Raw genomic sequence first — 19,234 nt, 5'->3', positions numbered from 1 at the left:
GTATCTTCCCGTTTCTATCTGAGAGCCTGTTGTTCAAGATGATTTTGAACAAAAAGGATAAGAAGACCAATAAGCTGCTGGGTAAAATACGAAAGCTGTGTTTTAAATTACATTTAATGACATTAGTAAGTGCTGAGTTTCCTGTGCGGTTAAAGAACACCGCCTGTACCTTCCTCCCTATGGTGATCGCCTGGAGGATGAAGGCAGAGATGGGCTGCAGAAATGCGGACGCAGGAGATCGGCGCTGGACGAAAAGCGAAATCCCCGTGGTGACTGTGCCCTGTATGGAGCAAGGCAGGGCGGGCAGCGCTGGGCAGCGCTCGGTGCCTGCAGTTCCGGGAGGAGGCTGCGGGCGCCGCTGTTGACCGACAGGAGCGAGAGGAAGCTCGGAGCGCCACCGGCAGCCCCGCCCGCGGCGGAGCGGCTCGCTCGGTTGCTCGCTCCTTGTCAGAACCTGCGGCCAGCGATCTTCCCGGCGGAGCTGGTCCATTCTAGAGCCAGGCGGAGGGACCGGCGGCTGCGCACGGTGCAGAAGCTGAGAGCATTGAGTGGTAGCAGGATTGGATCGGCAGCGTTGCAGTGCCGGCGGTTCAGCAGCGGAGATGTGCGCGGCGGGGAGGCGGTGGGGCCGGCGGCAGCGAGCTCTACTCTGCGCCGTCCTGCTGGCGGCGTGGGAGGCGGCGTGGGGGCAGCTGCGCTACTCGGTGCCCGAGGAGATGCCCAAGGGCTCGTTCGTGGGCGACGTGGCCAAGGACCTCGGGCTGCAGTTGCCGGCGCTCCGAGATAACGGCGTCCGCATTATCTCGGAAGGTAGGACTCAGTATTTCTCTCTGCACGGGAAGACGGGACATTTAGTGACGGCAGAAAGGATCGACAGAGAGCAGCTGTGCGAGAGTGTGCAGCAATGCGTGCTGCGCTGTGAACTTATAGTGGAGGGCGAAATGCACGTTTACGGAATCGAAGTGGAAATCACGGACATTAACGACAACGCACCCAGCTTCCGCGAGGCAGAAAAAGAACTGAGAATGAGCGAGACAACCGCTCCAGGATCACGGTTTCCCCTGGCCGAGGCTCACGATCCGGACTCGGGCCGGAACTCCCTGCAGAGATACGAGCTGAGCGGTGACGAGCACTTCTCGCTGGCCGTGCAGGCGGGCCCCGGCGGCGATCAGCGTCCCGAGCTGGTGCTGGCGAAGGCTCTGGACCGGGAGGAGGCGGCGTTTCACGAGCTGGTGCTGAGGGCGAGCGACGGCGGCGATCCGGCACGGACGGGCTCGGCTCGGATCCGCGTGACTGTGGTGGACGCGAACGACAACGCGCCGGTGTTCAGCCAGGCGGAGTACACGGTGCGTGTGCCCGAGGACGTGCCCCTGGGCTCCACTCTTGTCACTGTCACCGCCACGGACGCCGACGAGGGGCTGTATGGACAAGTGAAATACTCGATTCAAAAAATCACAGAGAAAGCTTCACAGATTTTTCAGCTTGATGCCGACTCGGGAGTAATCACCCTGTTACGGAGCCTGGACTTCGAGGAAGGCAATTCCTACGAACTGGAGGTGCAGGCACATGACGGCGGAGGCTTTTTTGACACGGCAAAAGTCCTGGTCACTGTAACAGATGTCAACGACAATGTGCCAGACATTTTGATCCGGTCGTCCTTAAGCGAGATCTCAGAAGACGCCCCATCGGGAACTGTGGTGGCACTGCTATATGTGAGGGATGTAGACTCCGGCGCTAATGGCGAGGTGCGCTGCACGCTCGACGGGGGAGTCCCGTTCCGCCTCGAGAAATCTTTTGAAGGCTACTACCGCGTGGTGACAGCGAGAGAGCTGGACCGGGAGCAGGTGTCGGAGTACAACGTGACGGTGCGGGCGGCCGACGGCGGGTCGCCGGCGCTGCAGAGCAGCGCGGTGCTGGCGCTGCGGGTGCTGGACGTGAACGACAACGCGCCGGTGTTCTTGGAGGAGCGCTACAGCGCGCGTGTGGCGGAGAACAACGCGGCGGGCGCGCTGGTGCTGACGGTGCGCGCCACGGACGCGGACTGGGGGCAGAACGCGCGCGTGCGCTACCGGCTGGCGGAGGGGCGGGGTGCGGGGCGCGCCGCTGTCGTCGTACGTGTCGGGTGCAGGCGGAGACGGGCGCGCTGTACGCGCTGCGCTCCTTGGACTACGAGCAGCTCCGCGAGCTGCAGCTGTGGGTGCGGGCGGAGGACGGCGGCGCGCCGGCGCTGAGCAGCGCAACGTGTCGGTGCGGCTGCAGATCGTGGACGAGAACGACAACGCGCCGCAGGTGCTGTACCCGCCGCCGGCCCCGCGGCGGCGGGCTCGGGCTCGGTGGTGGCGTGGTCGTGCGTGGAGCTGGCGCCGCGGCGGGTCGGAGGCGGGGCGCCTGGTGGCCAAGGTGGTGGGCGGTGGACGCGGACGCGGGGCAGAACGCGTGGCTGTCGTACGAGCTGGCCAAGGCCACGGAGCCGGGGCTGTTCCGCGTGGGGCTGCACAGCGGCGAGGTGCGCACGGCGCGCTCGCCGCTGGCCCGCGACGCGGCGCGCCATAGCCTGGTGGTGTGGTGCAGGGACCACGGGCGGCGCGGCGCATGTCGGCCACGGCCACGCTGAGCGTGGTTGCTGGCCGAGAGCGTGGCCGAGCTGCTGGCCGAGCTGGGCAAGCGCGGCCGGACGAGGGCGGCGTTGCCCGGCCGAGCCGGCCGCCGGCCTGACGCTGCTGGCTCGTGCTGGCCGTGGCCGCTCGTGTCGTGCCTCTTCGTGGCCTTCCTGCTGCTGCTGCTGGCGCTGCGCCTGCGCCGCTGGCAGCGCCGCCAGCTGCTGCCGCCCGAGAGCGGCGCCTTGCGCGGCGTGCCCGTCTCGCACTTCGTGGGCATCGACGGCGTGCGCGCCTTCCTGCAGTCCTACTCGCACGACGTGTCGCTCACAGCCGACTCGCGCAAGAGCCAGCTGCGCTTCTCGGCCGGCAGCTCCTGCGACACCCTCCCGGCCCGGCCGCTGCCCGACGAGCCCGCGCAGCTGCTCGGGGGCGAGAACACTGCCGGCCCCCTCTCCCTGGATCTCTCCCCTCCGTCGGTGAGTTTCTCTGCTCAGACTTTCTCAGGCACTCTTCCTGCCATTGCCGCCCTGCCCTTTCCCCGCCGTGTTCTGTGGTTTGAATAGGCGATATTGTCTGAACGCCTCGTAAAGTTTCCTTCGATGACGTTCTGAAGGCTGTTGCCCGTTGCTGTGTTGTGTGAACATGGGTGGGTCCTCAGACTTCCAGCGAGTGTGGAAGGAAGGCGGGAAAGGTTGCTGCTGGCAGGGTGTTGCTTAGGTCGGAGGTTTGGATATTAATCATGTTTTAGGTATGGTCCCCTATATCATCTGTGCTGTGTAGAATCCGTGGTTCCTGACAACATTATCTCTCCTGAAGGGATGGATCAGGTTATTTAGAAATACAACTTTTAATCAGGGTCATGTGTCTGGCCAAGAGCACGATGTGCTTGAAATAGACAGAATGTGTCTTGAACAAAATGCTGATGGCTTTGCTTGGAACCTCTCTGCACATTTTTTTGGGCCCTTCTCGCTCTGCATGATACATAGTGGAGGTCAGCACTAAAAGTGTTTGTGTCATCCATGCTTTGGGTCGTTGTCCCCAAGAGGGGATTGGACCGGGCAACACGTGGTCCTTGATGATGTCTGTCGTTCGTTATTAAGATGAAGGATCCTCTTGAAGTTGTGATTCTTGAAAAGCCTGTGAGTGCTGAATGAGGAGGAGGAAATGCAGGAGGAAATGGCAGAACTGCTTTGGTTTGTACGTGTTTTTTAAGGTAGAGCTTTGTCAAATGGAGCTGGATGAGCCATGGATAGAAAAAATTTAGGATGGCAAGAGAATTGCCTGGATGGGAAGGAGAGATCAAAGTGCAGTGGGAGATACAAGGTGGGCATAATTCCCTGTGAGCAGATATTCACTGAGTCAGTGTCTCTTGGAAGAGTAGCCGCGCGGGGGGGACTGGGCGGCGGGGGATGGGGGGGGGGGGAGGCTAGATGGAGGTAGGTGGATGGTGGGTTGGGGGGGTGTGCAAGGCGACGAGGGGAGGGTGTGGGTGGGGTAAGGGGGGGGGGGGGGCTGCGAAGTGCTGAGGAGTCGATCAGGGTTGGAGGGGGGGGGGGTGGGCAAGGGGGCGGACAGGAAGGGGGCGGGGAGTGTGGGGGGGACCAGGCGGGGATGGCGAAGGGAAGGCGGGGGGGGGGTGTGAAGCGTGGAGGGGAGGGCGGGGTGGGAGGAGGGGTGAGGGGTGGGGGGGAGGGAGGGTGCTGGGTTCAAGGGTGTGGGATGAGTGCGAGGTCGCGGGGAGGGGGCGGGGAGAGGCAGGGGGAGGGGGGGCGCAGGGCTGGGGGCTGCGGAGGAGGGGAGGGGTGAAGGTGTGACGCGGAGGGGGAGGCGAGGAGGAGTGCGGCCGCGAGCGGTTCTTGGGGGGGAGGGGCGTAGGCGAGGAGGCGGGCTTGGGTGGGGGGTTTGGTGCGGGGCGCGCCTCGTGGGGGGGGATGTTGGATCGGTGGGGCAGTGTCGGGGGGGGGGGGGGGGCGGGCGGGGGAGGGGGGGGTTGGGGCAGGCGGGGATTGAGGGGGGGGGGGGTACGGGAGGGGGAGGGTAAAAGGGGGGACTGGTGGGGGGCGGGTGGGGTGTAGGTTGGGGGGGGTTGGGTTGATAGTGAGAGTGAGGAGGGGGTGAGGGTGAGAGCGGAGGGTCGTAGGGAGGTGCGAGAGGGGCATGGCGGGGCGGGGGGGGGGTGGAGGGGAAGGGGTGTGGGGACGGGGGGAGGTGGGGGGGGGGGGGGAGGATGGGGGGTGGGGGGTAGGCGGTGGCGGGGGGGGTAAGGATGGGTGGTGGGGGTTGGAGGGGAGGGGGGTGTGGGGGTTGTGGGGGGAGTGGGAGTGAGGGGGGGGGTGGGTGGGGGGGGGGGGGGGGAGGGGGGGGGGTGGGGGGGGGATGATTGGGGGGCGGGGGGGGTTTTGGGGGGGAGGTGGGGAGGGGGGGGGGGGGGGGGGGGGTGGTGGTGGGGGGGGGGGGGGGGCTGGGGGGGGGGTGGGGGGGGGGGGGTGGGGGGGTGGGTGGGTGGGGGGGGGGTGGGGCATCGACGGCGTGCGCGCCTTCCTGCAGTCCTACTCGCACGACGTGTCGCTCACGGCCGACTCGCGCAAGAGCCAGCTGCGCTTCTCGGCCGGCAGCTCCTGCGACACCCTCCCGGCCCGGCCGCTGCCCGACGAGCCCGCGCAGCTGCTCGGGGGCGAGAACACTGCCGGCCCCCTCTCCCTGGATCTCTCCCCTCCGTCGGTGAGTTTCTCTGCTCAGACTTTCTCAGGCACTCTTCCTGCCATTGCCGCCCTGCCCTTTCCCCGCCGTGTTCTGTGGTTTGAATAGGCGATATTGTCTGAAAGCCTCGTAAAGTTTCCTTCGATGACGTTCTGAAGGCTGTTGCCCGTTGCTGTGTTGTGTGAACATGGGGTGGGTCCTCAGACTTCCAGCGAGTGTGGAAGGAAGGCGGGAAAAGGTTGCTGCTGGCAGGGTGTTGCTTAGGTCGGAGGTTTGGATATTAATCATGTTTTAGGTATTGGTCCCCTATATCATCTGTGCTGTGTAGAATCCGTGTTCCTGACAACATTATCTCTCCTGAAGGGATGGATCAGGTTATTTAGAAATACAACTTTTAATCAGGGTCATGTGTCTTGCCAAGAGCACGTGTGCTTGAATAGACAGAATGTGTCTGGAACAAAATGCTAATAATGGATTTGCTTGGAACATCTCTGCACATTTTTTTTGGCCTTTCTTGCTCTGCATGATACATAGTGGAGGTCAGCACTACAAGTGTTTGTGTCATCCATGCTTTGGTCGTTGTCCATAAGAGGGGACTGGACCGGGCAACACGTGGTCCTTGATGATGTCTGTCTGTTATGAGGATGAAGGATCCTCTCTTTGAAAAGCCTGTGGGTGGCTGAATGAGGAGGAGGAAATGCAGGAGGAAATGACAGAACTGCTTTGGTTTGTACTTTTTTTCAAGGTAGAGCTTTGTCAAATGGAGCTGGATGAGCCTTGGCTAGAAAATATTTAGGCTGGCAAGAGAATTGCCTGGATGGGAATGACAGATAGGTGCAGTGGGAGATACAAGGTGGGCAGAATTCCCTGTGAGCAGATGATCACTGAGTCAGTGTCTCTTGGAAGACTGCTTGGGTTTTCCTTTGAGACCTATGAAGTCTCTCCACTGAACTTCAGTGTTCTGCAGCAAATGTGACTTCCATAGCACAGAGATGCCCAGAGAGCTGTGTGAAATTGGTGGTGCGAAGAGAAATGGTCTGAGGAACTGGGCCTCCACTGTCACAGGTTTTTATGCTAGATGGGTGAAAGGACACCATGGATGGTGTGAAGGGTTGGAAATCTGAGTGCAGTGAGCTGTGTGTGAATATCTGCTGAGAGACTCAAGGAAATGTTTTCCTCCATTCTCTCTCCACTTCCTGTCTCTAGGATGAAGCAATGTGGAGTTCTTCCTCCCAAAGTAATTGTCTAGAAGATCTGTATTTCAGCTGCATGGAGAACCCTGGCAGGATTTTAGTATGTGTTGTCATGTCACCATAATTGTGTCACTTCAAAGCTGAATTTTGTACTTATCCAAGATTACATATGGGAAGTGCCAGCTGTGCATTCAGTGCCTAAAAACAACATCATCAATCATCTCCTGTGAGTTATATAACCCAGAAGAGAGTTGTGAGCTCTTAAATTCTGCAGGTGATAACTTTCTGTCTGATTCTTCTGATGATCTGAAAATGATTCTTTCATGGTTATAGGTAAAAAAAGTGAGACTTCCATAGACAAGTTTCTTAAAAATGTCTGTGTAATAAATGCTGTTTCTTGTCCCATGGCTAGAGTGAGAAGTCACATATTATCAGTAGTAAGAAGATATTGTCTGAACAACTTTTCTTTTGGTGGAGTCTCTCTAAATTCTGAAGATCTGTGCTAACCATGGGGAAGGGTTAGGGGGGAGTGTTGGGGGTGTGGTGTGTGAGGAGGCCCTGGTGGAGACATGGCATGTGTTTTGTTGATCCCCAGGGCTATTGCTGGCCTTCTGAAAATGAGTCAGGAGGAGTCTTACGATTTTCAATTGTGTGGTTTGGACTGAAATGGCCTAGGTTGCGTCCATATTCCTTTGTATCAAGCGTGGAAGTCACACATGATTTGGGGAGTCCATGTGCTGAAGAATGGTGATGTTGCCTTTGAGGTGGTACTTGGATGTGTAGGGTCTTTGACAGAGCTGGTTATAATTTATGGCCTGCATGACATTTCCCACTTGTTCAAATAATTGGGAGGAGCAGAATAATGTTAGCTGTGATGCTTGGGCTCTGAGAAGCTGTGCACATGAGTTTTCTTCTAATGATACTTGTATGCAAACATTGCTTTTGTGTTATGTTTGGCCAGAGAAAGAAGTCTGTGCGTGAAGGACAGGGCTGGTGCTGGAGTTCACTGTGGTACAGTTCAAAATGAATGAATGAATTGTGTCCAGTTCTGTTTGTCCTGGTATTTAGGTGAGGCCCACAGCAGTGGTTCCAAACTTTTTCTTTCTCTTACTATGCAGGAAAATGACAGTCTGGGGCCTGTGTAGTGACTCCTGTGTGAGGCCCCTGTGCATTGGTTCCAGTGGAGTTTCCTGGGTTGTGTATGTACTGCAGGTGACCCAATCTGAATGTGAGCACATGATTGATACTCTTCTGGTGTTTTCCCATTCTTGGCTAGGTTGATTTCACGTTTTTTTTTTATTATTAGTTTGCATTAGTTTGGGTTGGACAGGGGTTTTTTGTTTGTTTGTTGTTTGCTTGTGGTTTTTGTCAAGTAGTAAAGTTTATCCTCACTGTGTCTGGCAATCCTGCAAACTCCAAAACTTATAATTATCCTGTAGGGAGAGTATCTCTCATCCATACTTTGAAGCTGTACGTGCGGTCATAGAATCCTAGAAACACAGAATCAGAGAATGGTTTTGTTGCAAAGGATGTTAAAGATCCTCTTTTTCCAGCTCCTCTGCCTTGGACATGGACATCTTCTAGCAGAGCAGGTGGCTCAGAGCCCCAGCCAGCCTGACCTTGAATATTGCATTCAATAAGTATAACTTCATGAATAGATGTTTCCCCAAGTTGTTGTTTTCTCTGGGGTCAGCATGGATCCAAAATTGTGGTTGGTGTTGATGGTGAAAGTAAAGGCTGTGAATGCAGAGTGAGGAGGGTGAGAGCTCAGTTCTGTGCCAGGGAAATGTGGGACTGAGTGTGGGTTTGGCAGAGAAATAGTTTGATTTCATGCTTGGTGCCAAAGGCTGTTCTGCCATTGCTGTTCTGATCCAGCTGTCTCTGTCATGAAAGACAATGTCAGTCCCACAAAAGTAACATTTCCACAGTAACTGTTCATGTAGAACCATAATTCTTGGCTAGAACAGCCAGATAATCCTATGTGCTACGTGCATTATCCATAATTACACTTTCATTTAGGGCTTTGTTTCCAGGAATGTTGCAAGTCATTTTCACATTTCTGGTCAGTACTTTGAAATATGAAACAGTGACTGTTGTTTTCAGGAAATCCTTACTTCAGTCATCTAGGAGAAAACTGTGTGTGGAGGGGAGAGGATGAGTAGGTAGCAGAAGCAATAAGAGAATCTGTTGTAAGTTGTCAGAAGATTTACCTGGAAAAAGAGGCTGAGGAGAATTTTTTTGAAATGATGGTTTCATAACTCTGCAAGGTGAGCAGGTCATGCAATAGAAAAAGTTGCTGAGGGGAGGAGTAATTCTTCAAATGATCCCACTCTGCTATTTTGCGATATAAGTCCTCAGGGTCACATAACTACAGCTTCTCAGTGACTTCTCCATGCTCTCAGGTGTGAATTTTAAGTCCTGCAATAAAGGCCTAGAAGACTTCACAGTGAGCATCTCTGTCTTGTTGTTTCCTTCTAAGGTTTCCTTGCCTTATCTGATCCATGTTATAGGGTTTCTGTGGATTTTTTGCTTTGTTTTGTTTTCCCTTGATATACTCAGTATGTGGGTATATTTACAATTATCAACAATCCATATTTTTGAGCAATGTGTGGTGTACAGATGTCCCTTGCTCTTGTTGCAGTGGAAGGCAGGAGATAAGAGAGTGACTGTGTGTTCTGCTCCTGTTGGGAGAAATAGATGTAAATATCTAAGACTTTAGTAGATATTGCCTGTCTGTGGAACAGAGAATGTGATGACGATGGGGAGGAGATTCCCCCTAAGCCAATGGTTTGATGAGCCATTCTCAGTTGGATGACTGCTGATCTTTTATTATGATTGTTTATCATTTGTGTGCTCTAGAATCCTTCAGTTCCTTATCCTAATGCTGGTGAGCAGACAATTGTACCTCCCTTCTGGGTGTGGCTGCAGTGCATTGCCATCTGATGGTAGATTTGTGCAGTGAGAGATGGCCACATTTTTGCAGTGAGCAAAACCTCACAGTGGCCTGGCGTGGAAGAAAAAACAGAGAGGGGAGCTCTGAGTGTGAGGCTAGAGAAGAATTCGGTCATTGCTCTGCTTGTCACATGTCACAGATAACACCAGGCTGAGCCTGCTGGAGTCCAGGGTGATTTGAGTTGCTTCTGTAGAGCAAGGCAGACCTAGCAAATGTTATTGCATCTGTCCATTTCCATGTGTTTCTGACTCTTGCACTGTTGTCATGAGCTCAGCCTCAGGGTGTCTGATCTCATGTGGAAGGTCTCCTCTGTCCCAGCTGCCCGAGTGCAGGTGCAGTTCCCACACAGACCTGGGATGTTTACAGCTGTACAGAGGAAGGGTTTCATAAGCACTCCTGGTGTGCTCACCCAGGAACATTTTGTCTGTAGTGCAATCATGCAGGATCATCTCTGCTGCAGGTGTCAAAGTGCAGAGTGAGCACCCAGCCCTGCCAAGATTCCCATGGGCAGAGCAGGGCCCAGTGGGAGAAGGTGTGCAGTGTCCCCCAGGCCATCACCCAGAGGAACCTGCTGGGCAATCACGTGTGGGCTGTCAAATGGCTAAGGAACAGGCTGGAGAGTCACCTGCAAAGAGTCACAGACAGTGGCTCCATGTCCAGGTGGAAAGCAGTGACTTGTGCTGTCCCTCCAGGGCCATGACTGGGCCCAGTTCTGTTCAGCACCTCCATGGCCAGTGGGATTGAGGCACCTTCAGGCAATTTGCAGCTGACACCAACTGGAGTTGAGTCACAGGAGGGCAGAGATGGCAGCCAGGGACAGGCTGGAGAAGTGGCCCCATGCAAGCATCATGAAATGGATCAAAGTGCAAGGTCCTGCAGGTGGGGTGTGGCAATCCCCAGTTGAAACAGAGTGGGGGATAGGGAAGAGCTTTGCAGGGTAGTGCTTTGGGTTCTTGGTGGGTGATAAGGTGGGACATGAGCTGCCCATGGGCACCTGCTGCTGGAATTGTGTCCTGCCCTGCATGACAAGCACTCTGCCTGGCAGGTCGAGGCAGGTCCTTCCTCACTTCTAAAGTATTTTTATGAGAGCATAGACTTCATGGAGATCTTGGGCCAATATCCCAATGGCCTTGGTAGAGTTCCCAGAAGGATCACAAAAGTGGCCTGAGTGTTGGAATATATTGTTATGGAGAAGGACTGAAGGAGTGTAGGTTTTCAAGCATAGAGAAATGATACCTTTGTGTAGGCTTTTCTAAGTTAGTTTTTGTTGTTTCAGTTTATGCATAAATTATAGGAAATATGGACAGAGCTCTTTTTACATGGGCCAGTTTTCTAGAAGAACAGAGAGGTAATTTTAACTAAGAGAAGAGAGGTTTTGATTTTGAGAAAGCTTTTCAGTATGGGTTGTGATAAAAATTATCCAGAGAAGTTTTGGACATGTGTCCAATGTTCAAGCCTAGCAGAAATTGTTCTTTCTCGTGTCCGAGGGGTGGATTAAATGGCCATTAGAGAAATGTTTAACTTGGAAACTAAAAATATTGTTTGACTCCATGAAGGACTCAGCCATTCCATTGTGAGGGGCTTGGATATGGAAATGCAGATGAAGGACGTTTAATGAGTCAGAAACAACAGAGTAAATGTTATTCTCTATTTTGGGCTTGGGGTTGCTTACATTGCTTTAGGCTGATCTGTATCTCCAACTAATTGATCTCAAGTAATGAATAACATAATAAATAACAATTCAAGACGTGTGACAAAGTATGAAAAAGCTCTTGACGTCTTCCCTATATTAGCGTTTATTGCTGATGTAGATGGACCGTGATTTTATTAAAAGCATCTGAATTCCATTCTTTCCTGCACTGCCATGAATATTTACTTCTGACTATTCAATTTGACTCATAAGAATGCCCTAAAAGCACCCACCAGCACATCTCAGACCGAAAGGCCTTGGCGTGGAATTAAGGAAGAGCTTCTGCGCGGGCTGTTTGCAGTCGGGGAGAGCCCCCGGGGCCGCTGCAGCCGCCGAGCCCCGCCCAAAGCCGGGCCCCCTTGAGCGCGGCCATCCGGCGGCTGCAGTGGCGCGGCGGCGCCTCCGGGTGTCGCTGTTGGCCGCCGCCGAGCGGCGCTGGAGCCACCGCCGCCGCCTCCGCCGCAGCGTCCTGCCCTGCAGGCTGCTCGCTCGCCCGGCGCCGGCCACAGCAGCAGCGGCACCGCCAAGAGCAGCAGCAGCAGCGGCGAGAGGCGGCGAGAGACGGCTCGCCGACCTCGGTGTCTTTCAGCGGTGTCTGTCGTGGCCGGCGAGAGCGGCTGGAAGCGGAGGCAGGGCAGCGGCAGGAGGCAGGAGCGCGGCGAGCGCAGTGGGCAGAGAATGGCGGTGAGGCGGCGGCCGAGGCGCGGGCCGGGCGGCGGGCGAGCGCTGCTGGCCGCGCTGCTTCTGCTGCTGCTGGGCGTGTGGGGTCGGGCGGCGGCCGAGCGGGTCCGCTACGCCATCCCCGAGGAGCTGGGCAGAGGCTCGCTGGTGGGGCCGCTGGCTCGGGACCTTGGGCTCAGCGCGGACGAGCTGCCGGCGCGCAAGCTGCGGCTGAGCGAGGAGAAGCAATACTTCAGGGTGAATGAGGAGAACGGGAACCTGTACGTGAACGAGAGGCTGGACCGGGAGGAGATGTGCGGCGATTCGGCGACCTGCTCTGTCAGCTTCGAGGCGCTGGTGCACAACCCGCTGAATATTTTCCATGTCGATGTGGCGATCGAGGACGTGAATGACAATTCTCCGGTCTTTAGCAAGGCTGTTCTGGACCTCGAGATTGGTGAATTAATCCCTCCCGGTGCTCGATTTCCGCTGGAGATGGCCCAAGATTCTGACCTGGGCAGCAACTCGCTGCTGACTTATCAACTCACCAGCAACCCGTCGTTCTCACTGTCCATGCAAGACAAGCCGGGTGGAAACAAGCAGCCCGAATTAGTACTGGAGAGAGTGTTGGACCGGGAGAAGCAGAGTTTCTTTGAGTTGGTGCTGACAGCCGTAGACGGTGGGGATCCCGCGAGATCCGGGACTGTCCAGGTTCGCATCAACGTGACAGACGCCAACGACAACCCGCCAGTGTTCAGCAAAATTCTCTACGAGGCGCGAGTGGCAGAGAATTTGCAAGTGGAGTCGGTGTTGCTGCGGGTACGGGCAACGGATGCTGACGCGGGCTCTAACGGACGAGTGTCCTACTCCTTTGGTAGCGTCCCGGAAGCCGTCCGTGCTTTGTTCACTATCGACAGCGAGAGCGGGGAAGTGAGGACAGCGGGTCCCCTCGATTTCGAGGAGAAGAATAAATACATCTTCGGAGTTGAGGCGAGAGACGGCGGCGGGCTCAGCAGTCACTGCGAAGTACAGATAGACATCACCGACGAAAATGACAACGCGCCAGAGATCACCATTCTGTCGCTCTCGAGTCCTGTACCCGAAGACGCTCCAGTCGGCACCGTGGTGACCCTGCTGAAAGTGCGGGACAGAGACTCCGGCGAGAACGGTCAAGTGTCGTGTGAGCTGTCAGGAGAGGCGCCGCTGTCGATCGTGGCGTCCTCGGGCGGCTCGTACAAGGTGGTGACGGCGGGCGCGCTGGACCGCGAGCAGGCGTCGGAGCATCGCGTGACGGTGGTGGCCCGGGACCGGGGCAGGCCGGCGCTGTGGAGCAGCACGGAGCTGGTGCTGGAGGTGTCGGACGTGAACGACAACGCACCGGAGTTCGAGGAGGCGGCGTACAGCGCGTACGTGGCGGAGAACAACGCGGCGGGCTCGCTGGTGCTGTGCGTGCAGGCGCGGGACGCGGACGCGGGCGCCAACGGGCGCGTGAGCTACTGGCTGGCGGGCGGCAGCGCGGGCGCGGCGGGCGCTGCGGCACTGGTGTCGGTGGAGGCGCGGAGCGGCGCGCTGTACGCGCAGCGCTCCTTGGACTACGAGCAGTGCCGCGAGTTCACGGTGGCCGTGCGGGCACAGGACGGCGGCTCTCCGGCGCGCAGCTCCACGGCCACGGTGCGCGTCTTCGTGCTGGACCGCAACGACAACGCGCCCAGGGTGCTCTGGCCTGCGGCGGCAGCGGCGGGAGAGGCTCCGGGAGGGGCGGCGGCGCGCCTTTCGAGGTGGTTCCGCGCTCGGCCGAGGCCGGCTACCTGGTGGCCAAGGTGGTGGCGGTGGACGCGGACGCGGGGCGCAACGCGTGGCTGTCGTACGAGCTGGTGCAGGCGTCGGAGCCGGCGCTGTTCCGCGTGGGGCTGCACAGCGGCGAGGTGCGCACGGCGCGCGCCGTGGGCGAGCGGGACGCGGCCAAGCAGCGTGTGGTGGCCGTGGTGAAGGACCACGGGCAGCCGGCGCTGTCGGCCACGGCCACGCTGCACGTGGTGCTGGCCGAGAGCTTGCAGGAGGCGCTGCCGGAGCTGAGCGAGCGGCCGGCGGGCGCCGAGGCGGCCGAGGCGGCCGAGGCGGCGGCCGAGCTGCAGTTCTACCTGGTGCTGGCGCTGGCGCTGCTGTCGGCGCTCTTGGTGCTGAGCGTGGCGCTGGCCGTGGTGGCGGCGTCTGCGCCGGGCCGGGCCGCCCGCCGTGCTGCCTGCTTGGGCGCGCAGCGCTTCTCCCTGGCCGGCGCCGCCTTCCCGGCCGACTTCTGCGAGGGCACCTTGCCCTACTCCTACAACCTGTGCGTGCCGGCGCCGGCCCGCACCGTGCCCGAGGCCGCTTGGCCGCCGCCGCCGGCGGTGCCCATCCTATCGGCGGAGGAGCTTCTGGGCTTGGATTCCTGCGACAAGCCAAGCCTGAGTACTGACGTCGTCGTGGGAGAAGCGCCCTCCAATCCCGACACCCCGCAGGTCTGTAAAGCCTGAGTTAGTTCCTTTTCTAAAAGTTCCCGAAACGTCATGTTTGTTTCCCGCCTGTTCTCTGTGTGGTGTCAGTGGGCATTTGTCATCGTACCCCCCGTAGCGGCGGAAGTTTTCATTTTACTCGGTAATAGCTTCAGATGACAGGCTCTGACTTTAGCTCTGCTTTCGGCTAGTACTAGCAGCGTTTCTCTATTTTGTCCTTGTTACACGGAGTCGTGTTTATGTGAGTTGTACAGTCTCGTCTCCGTGACGGACTGAATAAAGGACAGGCTATCCCGTGTTCCTGTACAGCAGGAAGCTCTTGGTTCTCTTCCTTGGTCACAGGTTCTGCTTCAGGCGCGAGGTTTTGTCTACAGGACTCGAGCTCTATAAATTTAATGTGTTAGTACATTGAAAGCAGATTCGTGTTCTGTATTAGGAGAATGGCTGATTTTGCGTGATGGAAGTCGAGGGGAAAAAAAACGACCAAGGAAGCAGTGACATCTGGTGTAGGAGATATTTCCTTCCTGACTGATTTGTTCAGTAAGGGTGTGCTTGGAACTCGTGTATAGCTTTGCCAAAACCCGTTTTTTGTTTTTTGGTTTTTTTTTTTTTTTTTTCCAGTTAGATTTACAAAGGAAACAAATGTAGAAAGTTCCTTTCACTATTTTTCTGAGTGAAAGAAGAGATTGTTGCCCGTATCGGTGGGGGGAATTCAGTAGTTAGACTAGATGGCTTTGTTTATTCGTCCTGGCTGGCAGTTCATTCTGTTTTACTCTTTTTGGTCTCTTTTTGGTACAATGTTGATAGTGCCGAAAGATTTATTTTCAGAGATTTTTATTTTACAATCGTCTTTGAGCAAAGATGTTAGGGGTATTAGTAGAATTCGGGTATATTGAGAACAGCAAATTTTTGCAACTCTGTTTACTAGGCTAAATATCTGAGATATGAAGGGATCTCATATAAGGGAGATTAGCCAGAGGAGGGTTTATGCATTTAAATCAATCCCATTTGCACATTGATTAGTGGTCAGCTCAGTTTCAAGACTTGTACTTTTTTCTACCGCTCCATGATTGTTTTCTTGAACACATATCGTATCAACGTCATTAGAAATACTTAGAAGAGTAGTTTACTTATGAACTGCAGTGCTTTACACATTGATTTAGGAAAAAAAGGAAACCATTAATGACTTGATTAAAAGTAAGGCTGTATAATCCTAAAGAAAACCTAGGTGTATCTTAGGAAATGATGTCAAATATTTCAAGTTCTGAAATTTCCTTTGAGTGTTTTCGCTGCATCTTTATTTGTACCCTTAGTTGAATCCTGTAACAATTAGATACCTGACTTGAAGAAGTATGCAATAGCTCTGCTCCCGCTTGTGTTAAAGAACCTGATAACTGTTTTTTCGGGATATATTATCTTCCCGATTTCAGTCTGAGAGCATGTTGTGAAAGATGCTTTTGACCAAAAAGTATAATCTTAAGAATAAGCTACAGTGTGAAAATACGGAAAATGAGTTTTGGTTTACATACTGAAATAATTTAAATAATGACATGACTAAATGATGAGTTTCCCGTGCGGGTAAAGAACCCCATCCACAGAATGCCTCTGCCTTCCTCCCTATGGTGATTCCCTGGAGGCTGAAAGCAGAGATGGGCTGGAGAAATGCGGACGCAGGAGATCGGCGCTGGACGAAAAGCGACATCTCCGTGGCGACTGTGCCCTGTATGGAGCACGGCAGAGCGGGCAGCGCCTGGCAGCGCTCGGTGCCTGCAGTGCCGGGAGGAGGCTGCGGGCGCCGCTGTTGACCGAGAGGAGCGAGAGGAAGCTCGGAGCGCTGCAGCCCCGCCCGCTGCGGAGCGGCTCTCTCGCTTGCTCTCTCCCTGTCCGAACCTGCGACCGACGATCGTCTCCGCGGAGCTGATCCATTCTGGAGCCAGGAGGAGGCACCAGCAGGTGTGCACGGTGCAGACGCTGAGAGCATTCAGTGGCAAAGGTATTTGGATCGGCGGTGCTGCGGTGCCGGAGTTTCCGCGGCAGAGATGTGCGCGGCAGGGAGGCGCTGGGGCCGGCGGCAGCGAGCTCTGCTCTGGGCCGTCCTGCTGGCGGCGTGGGAGGCGGCGTGGGGGCAGCTGCGCTACTCCGTGCCCGAGGAGATGCCCAAGGGCTCGTTTGTGGGCGACGTGGCCAAGGACTGGGGCTGCAGTTGCCAGAGATCCGATATCGCGGCGTCCGTATCTTGGACAAAGGTAGGACGCAGTATTTCTCTGTTCATGGGAAGACGGGACATTTAGTGACAGCGGAGAGGATCGACAGAGAGCAGCTGTGCGAGAGAGTGCAGCAATGCGTGCTGCGCTGTGACTTATAGTGGAGGGGGAAATGCACGTTTATGGAATACAAGTGGAAATCACGGACATTAACGACAACGCACCCAGCTCCGCGAGGCAGAAAAAGAACTGAGAATGAGCGAGACAACCGCTCCAGGATCGCGGTTTCCCCTGGCCGAGGCTCACGATCCTGACTTGGGCGGGAATTCCCTGCAGAGATACGAGCTGAGCGGTGACGAGCACTTCTCGCTGGCCGTGCAGGCGGGCCCCAGTGGCGATCAGCGTCCCGAGCTGGTGCTGGCGAAGGCTCTGGACCGGGAGGAGGCGGCGTTTCACGAGCTGGTGCTGAGGGCGAGCGACGGCGGCGATCCGGCACGGACGGGCACGGCTCGGATCCGCGTGACGGTGCTGGACGCGAACGACAACGCGCCCGAGTTCAGTCAGGCGGAGTACGCGGTGCGTGAACCCGAGGACGTGCCCGTGGGCTCCATCCTCGTCACCGTTACTGCAACTGACACTGACGAGGGGCTGTACGGGCACGTGAAGTATTCGATTCAGAAAATCACAGAGAAAGCCTCGCAGATTTTCCAACTGAATGCCGGCACGGGAGCGATCAGCTTGTTGCGCAGCCTGGACTTCGAGGAAGGCAATTCCTACGAACTGGAGGTGCAGGCACATGACGGGGGAGGCCTTTCCGACACTGCCAAAGTTGTAGTTACCGTAACAGATGTAAACGACAACGCCCCCGAACTCACAGTGTCGTCGGCGCTGAGCGAAATATCTGAGGATGCCCCGTCAGGGACCGTTGTTGCCTTGGTACACGTGGAGGACCGAGACTCGGGTGCCAACGGCGAGGTGAGCTGCTCGCTGGACGGGGATGTCCCATTCCGCCTCGAGAAATCTTTTGATGAATACTATCGCGTGGTGACGGCGAGAGAGCTGGACCGGGAGCAGGTGTCGGAGTACAACGTGACGGTGCGGGCGGCCGACGGCGGGTCGCCGGCACTGCAGAGCAGCGCGGTGCTGGCGCTGCGGGTGCTGGACGTGAACGACAACGCGCCGGTGTTCTTGGAGGAGCGCTACAGCGCGCGTGTGGCGGAGAACAACGCGGCGGGCGCGCTGGTGCTGACGGTGCGCGCCACGGACGCGGACTGGGAGCAGAACGCGCGCGTGCGCTACCGGCTGGCGGACGGGCGGGTGCGGAGCGCGCCGCTGTCGTCGTACGTGTCGGTGCAGGCGGAGACGGGCGCGCTGTACGCGCTGCGCTCCTTGGACTACGAGCAGCTGCGCGAGCTGCAGCTGTGGGTGCGGGCGGAGGACGGCGGCGCGCCGGCGCTGAGCAGCAACGTGTCGGTGAGGCTGCAGATCGTAGACGAGAACGACAACGCGCCGCAGGTGGCTGTACCCGCGCCGGCCGCCGCGGCGGCGGGCTCGGGCTCGGGCTCGGTGGCGGCGTGGTCGTGCGTGGAGCTGGCGCCGCGGCGGTCGGAGGCGGGCGCGCTGGTGGCCAAGGTGGTGGCGGTGGACGCGGACGCGGGGCAGAACGCGTGGCGTGTCGTACGAGCTGGCCAAGGCCACGGAGCCGGGGCTGTTCCGCGTGGGGCTGCACAGCGGCGAGGTGCGCACGGCTGCGGCTCGCCGCTGGCCCGCGACGCGGGCGCGCCACAGCCTGGTGGTGCTGGTGCGGGACCACGGGCGGCCGGCGCTGTCGGCCACGGCCACGCTGAGCGTGGTGCTGGCCGAGAGCGTGGTCGAGCTGCTGGCCGAGCTGGGCAGCGCGGCCGACGAGGCGGCGTTGCCGGCCGAGCCGGCCGCCGGCCTGACGCGCTGGCTCGTGCTGGCCGTGGCCGCCGTGTCGTGCCTCTTCGTGGCCTTTCTGCTGCTGCTGCTGGCGCTTGCGCCTGCGCCGCTGGCAGCGCCGCCAGCTGCTGCCGCCCGACAGCGGCGCCTTGCGCGGCGTGCCCGTCTCGCACTTCGTGGGCATCGACGGCGTGCGCGCCTTCCTGCAGTCCTACTCGCACGACGTGTCGCTCACGGCCGACTCGCGCAAGAGCCAGCTGCGCTTCTAGGCCGGCAGCTCCTGCGAACCACCCTGCCGGCCGGCCCGCCGCCCGACGAGCCCGCGTCAGCTGTCTCGGGGGCGAGAACCACTGCCGGCGCCCTCTCCCTGGATCTCTCCCCTCCGTCGGTGAGTTTCTCTGCTCAGACTTTCTCAGGCATTCTTTGTGCTATTGCCGCCCTGCCCTTCCCCGCCGTGTTCTGTGGTTGAATAGGCGATATTGTCTGAAAGCATCGTAAAGTTTCCTTCGATGACGTTCTGAAGGCTGTTGCCCGTTGCGGTGTTGTGTGAACATGGGGTGGGTCCTCAGCCTTCCAGCGAGTGAGGAAGGAAGGCGGGAAAAGGTTGCTGCTGGCAGGGTGTTGGTTAGGTCGGAGGTTTGGATATTAATCATGTTTCATGTATTGGTCCTCTATATCCTCTGTGCTGTGTAGAATCCGTGTTCCTGACAACATTATCTCTCCTGAATGGATGGATCAGGTTATTGAGAAATACAACTTTTTAGCAGGTTTGTTTGTCCTCCCAAGAGCACATGTGCTTGAATAGGTAGAATGTGTCTGGAA

The 19,234-nt window shown here is 57.2% G+C and overlaps 1 protein-coding gene and 1 pseudogene across 10 annotated transcripts in view; both read left to right on the top strand.

The window, feature by feature from the left end:
* The window catches only part of LOC115484229 (protocadherin gamma-C5-like), a 208,813-nt gene that overhangs the window by 101,469 nt on the left and 88,110 nt on the right, over positions 1–19,234 (top strand). Inside the window, exon 1 of one of the 10 annotated variants that reach the window (XM_050979639.1) lies at positions 446–2,021. The exons of the other annotated variants lie outside the window; for them this stretch is intronic. Coding sequence (XP_050835596.1) covers positions 603–2,021 — 1,419 coding nt within the window. The 5' untranslated portion in view covers positions 446–602. Of the gene's footprint in view, positions 1–445; positions 2,022–19,234 lie in introns of those variants that run through there. 10 annotated transcript variants of the gene reach the window in all.
* Positions 16,238–18,881, top strand: LOC127060126 (protocadherin gamma-A10-like; annotated as a pseudogene).

Source organism: Serinus canaria, chromosome 13 (assembly GCF_022539315.1).
Source record: "Serinus canaria isolate serCan28SL12 chromosome 13, serCan2020, whole genome shotgun sequence".
Classification (NCBI taxonomy): Eukaryota; Metazoa; Chordata; class Aves; order Passeriformes; family Fringillidae; genus Serinus; species Serinus canaria.
Note: the sequence above shows the minus strand (reverse complement) of the source record. Positions and strands in the feature narration are given on the sequence as shown.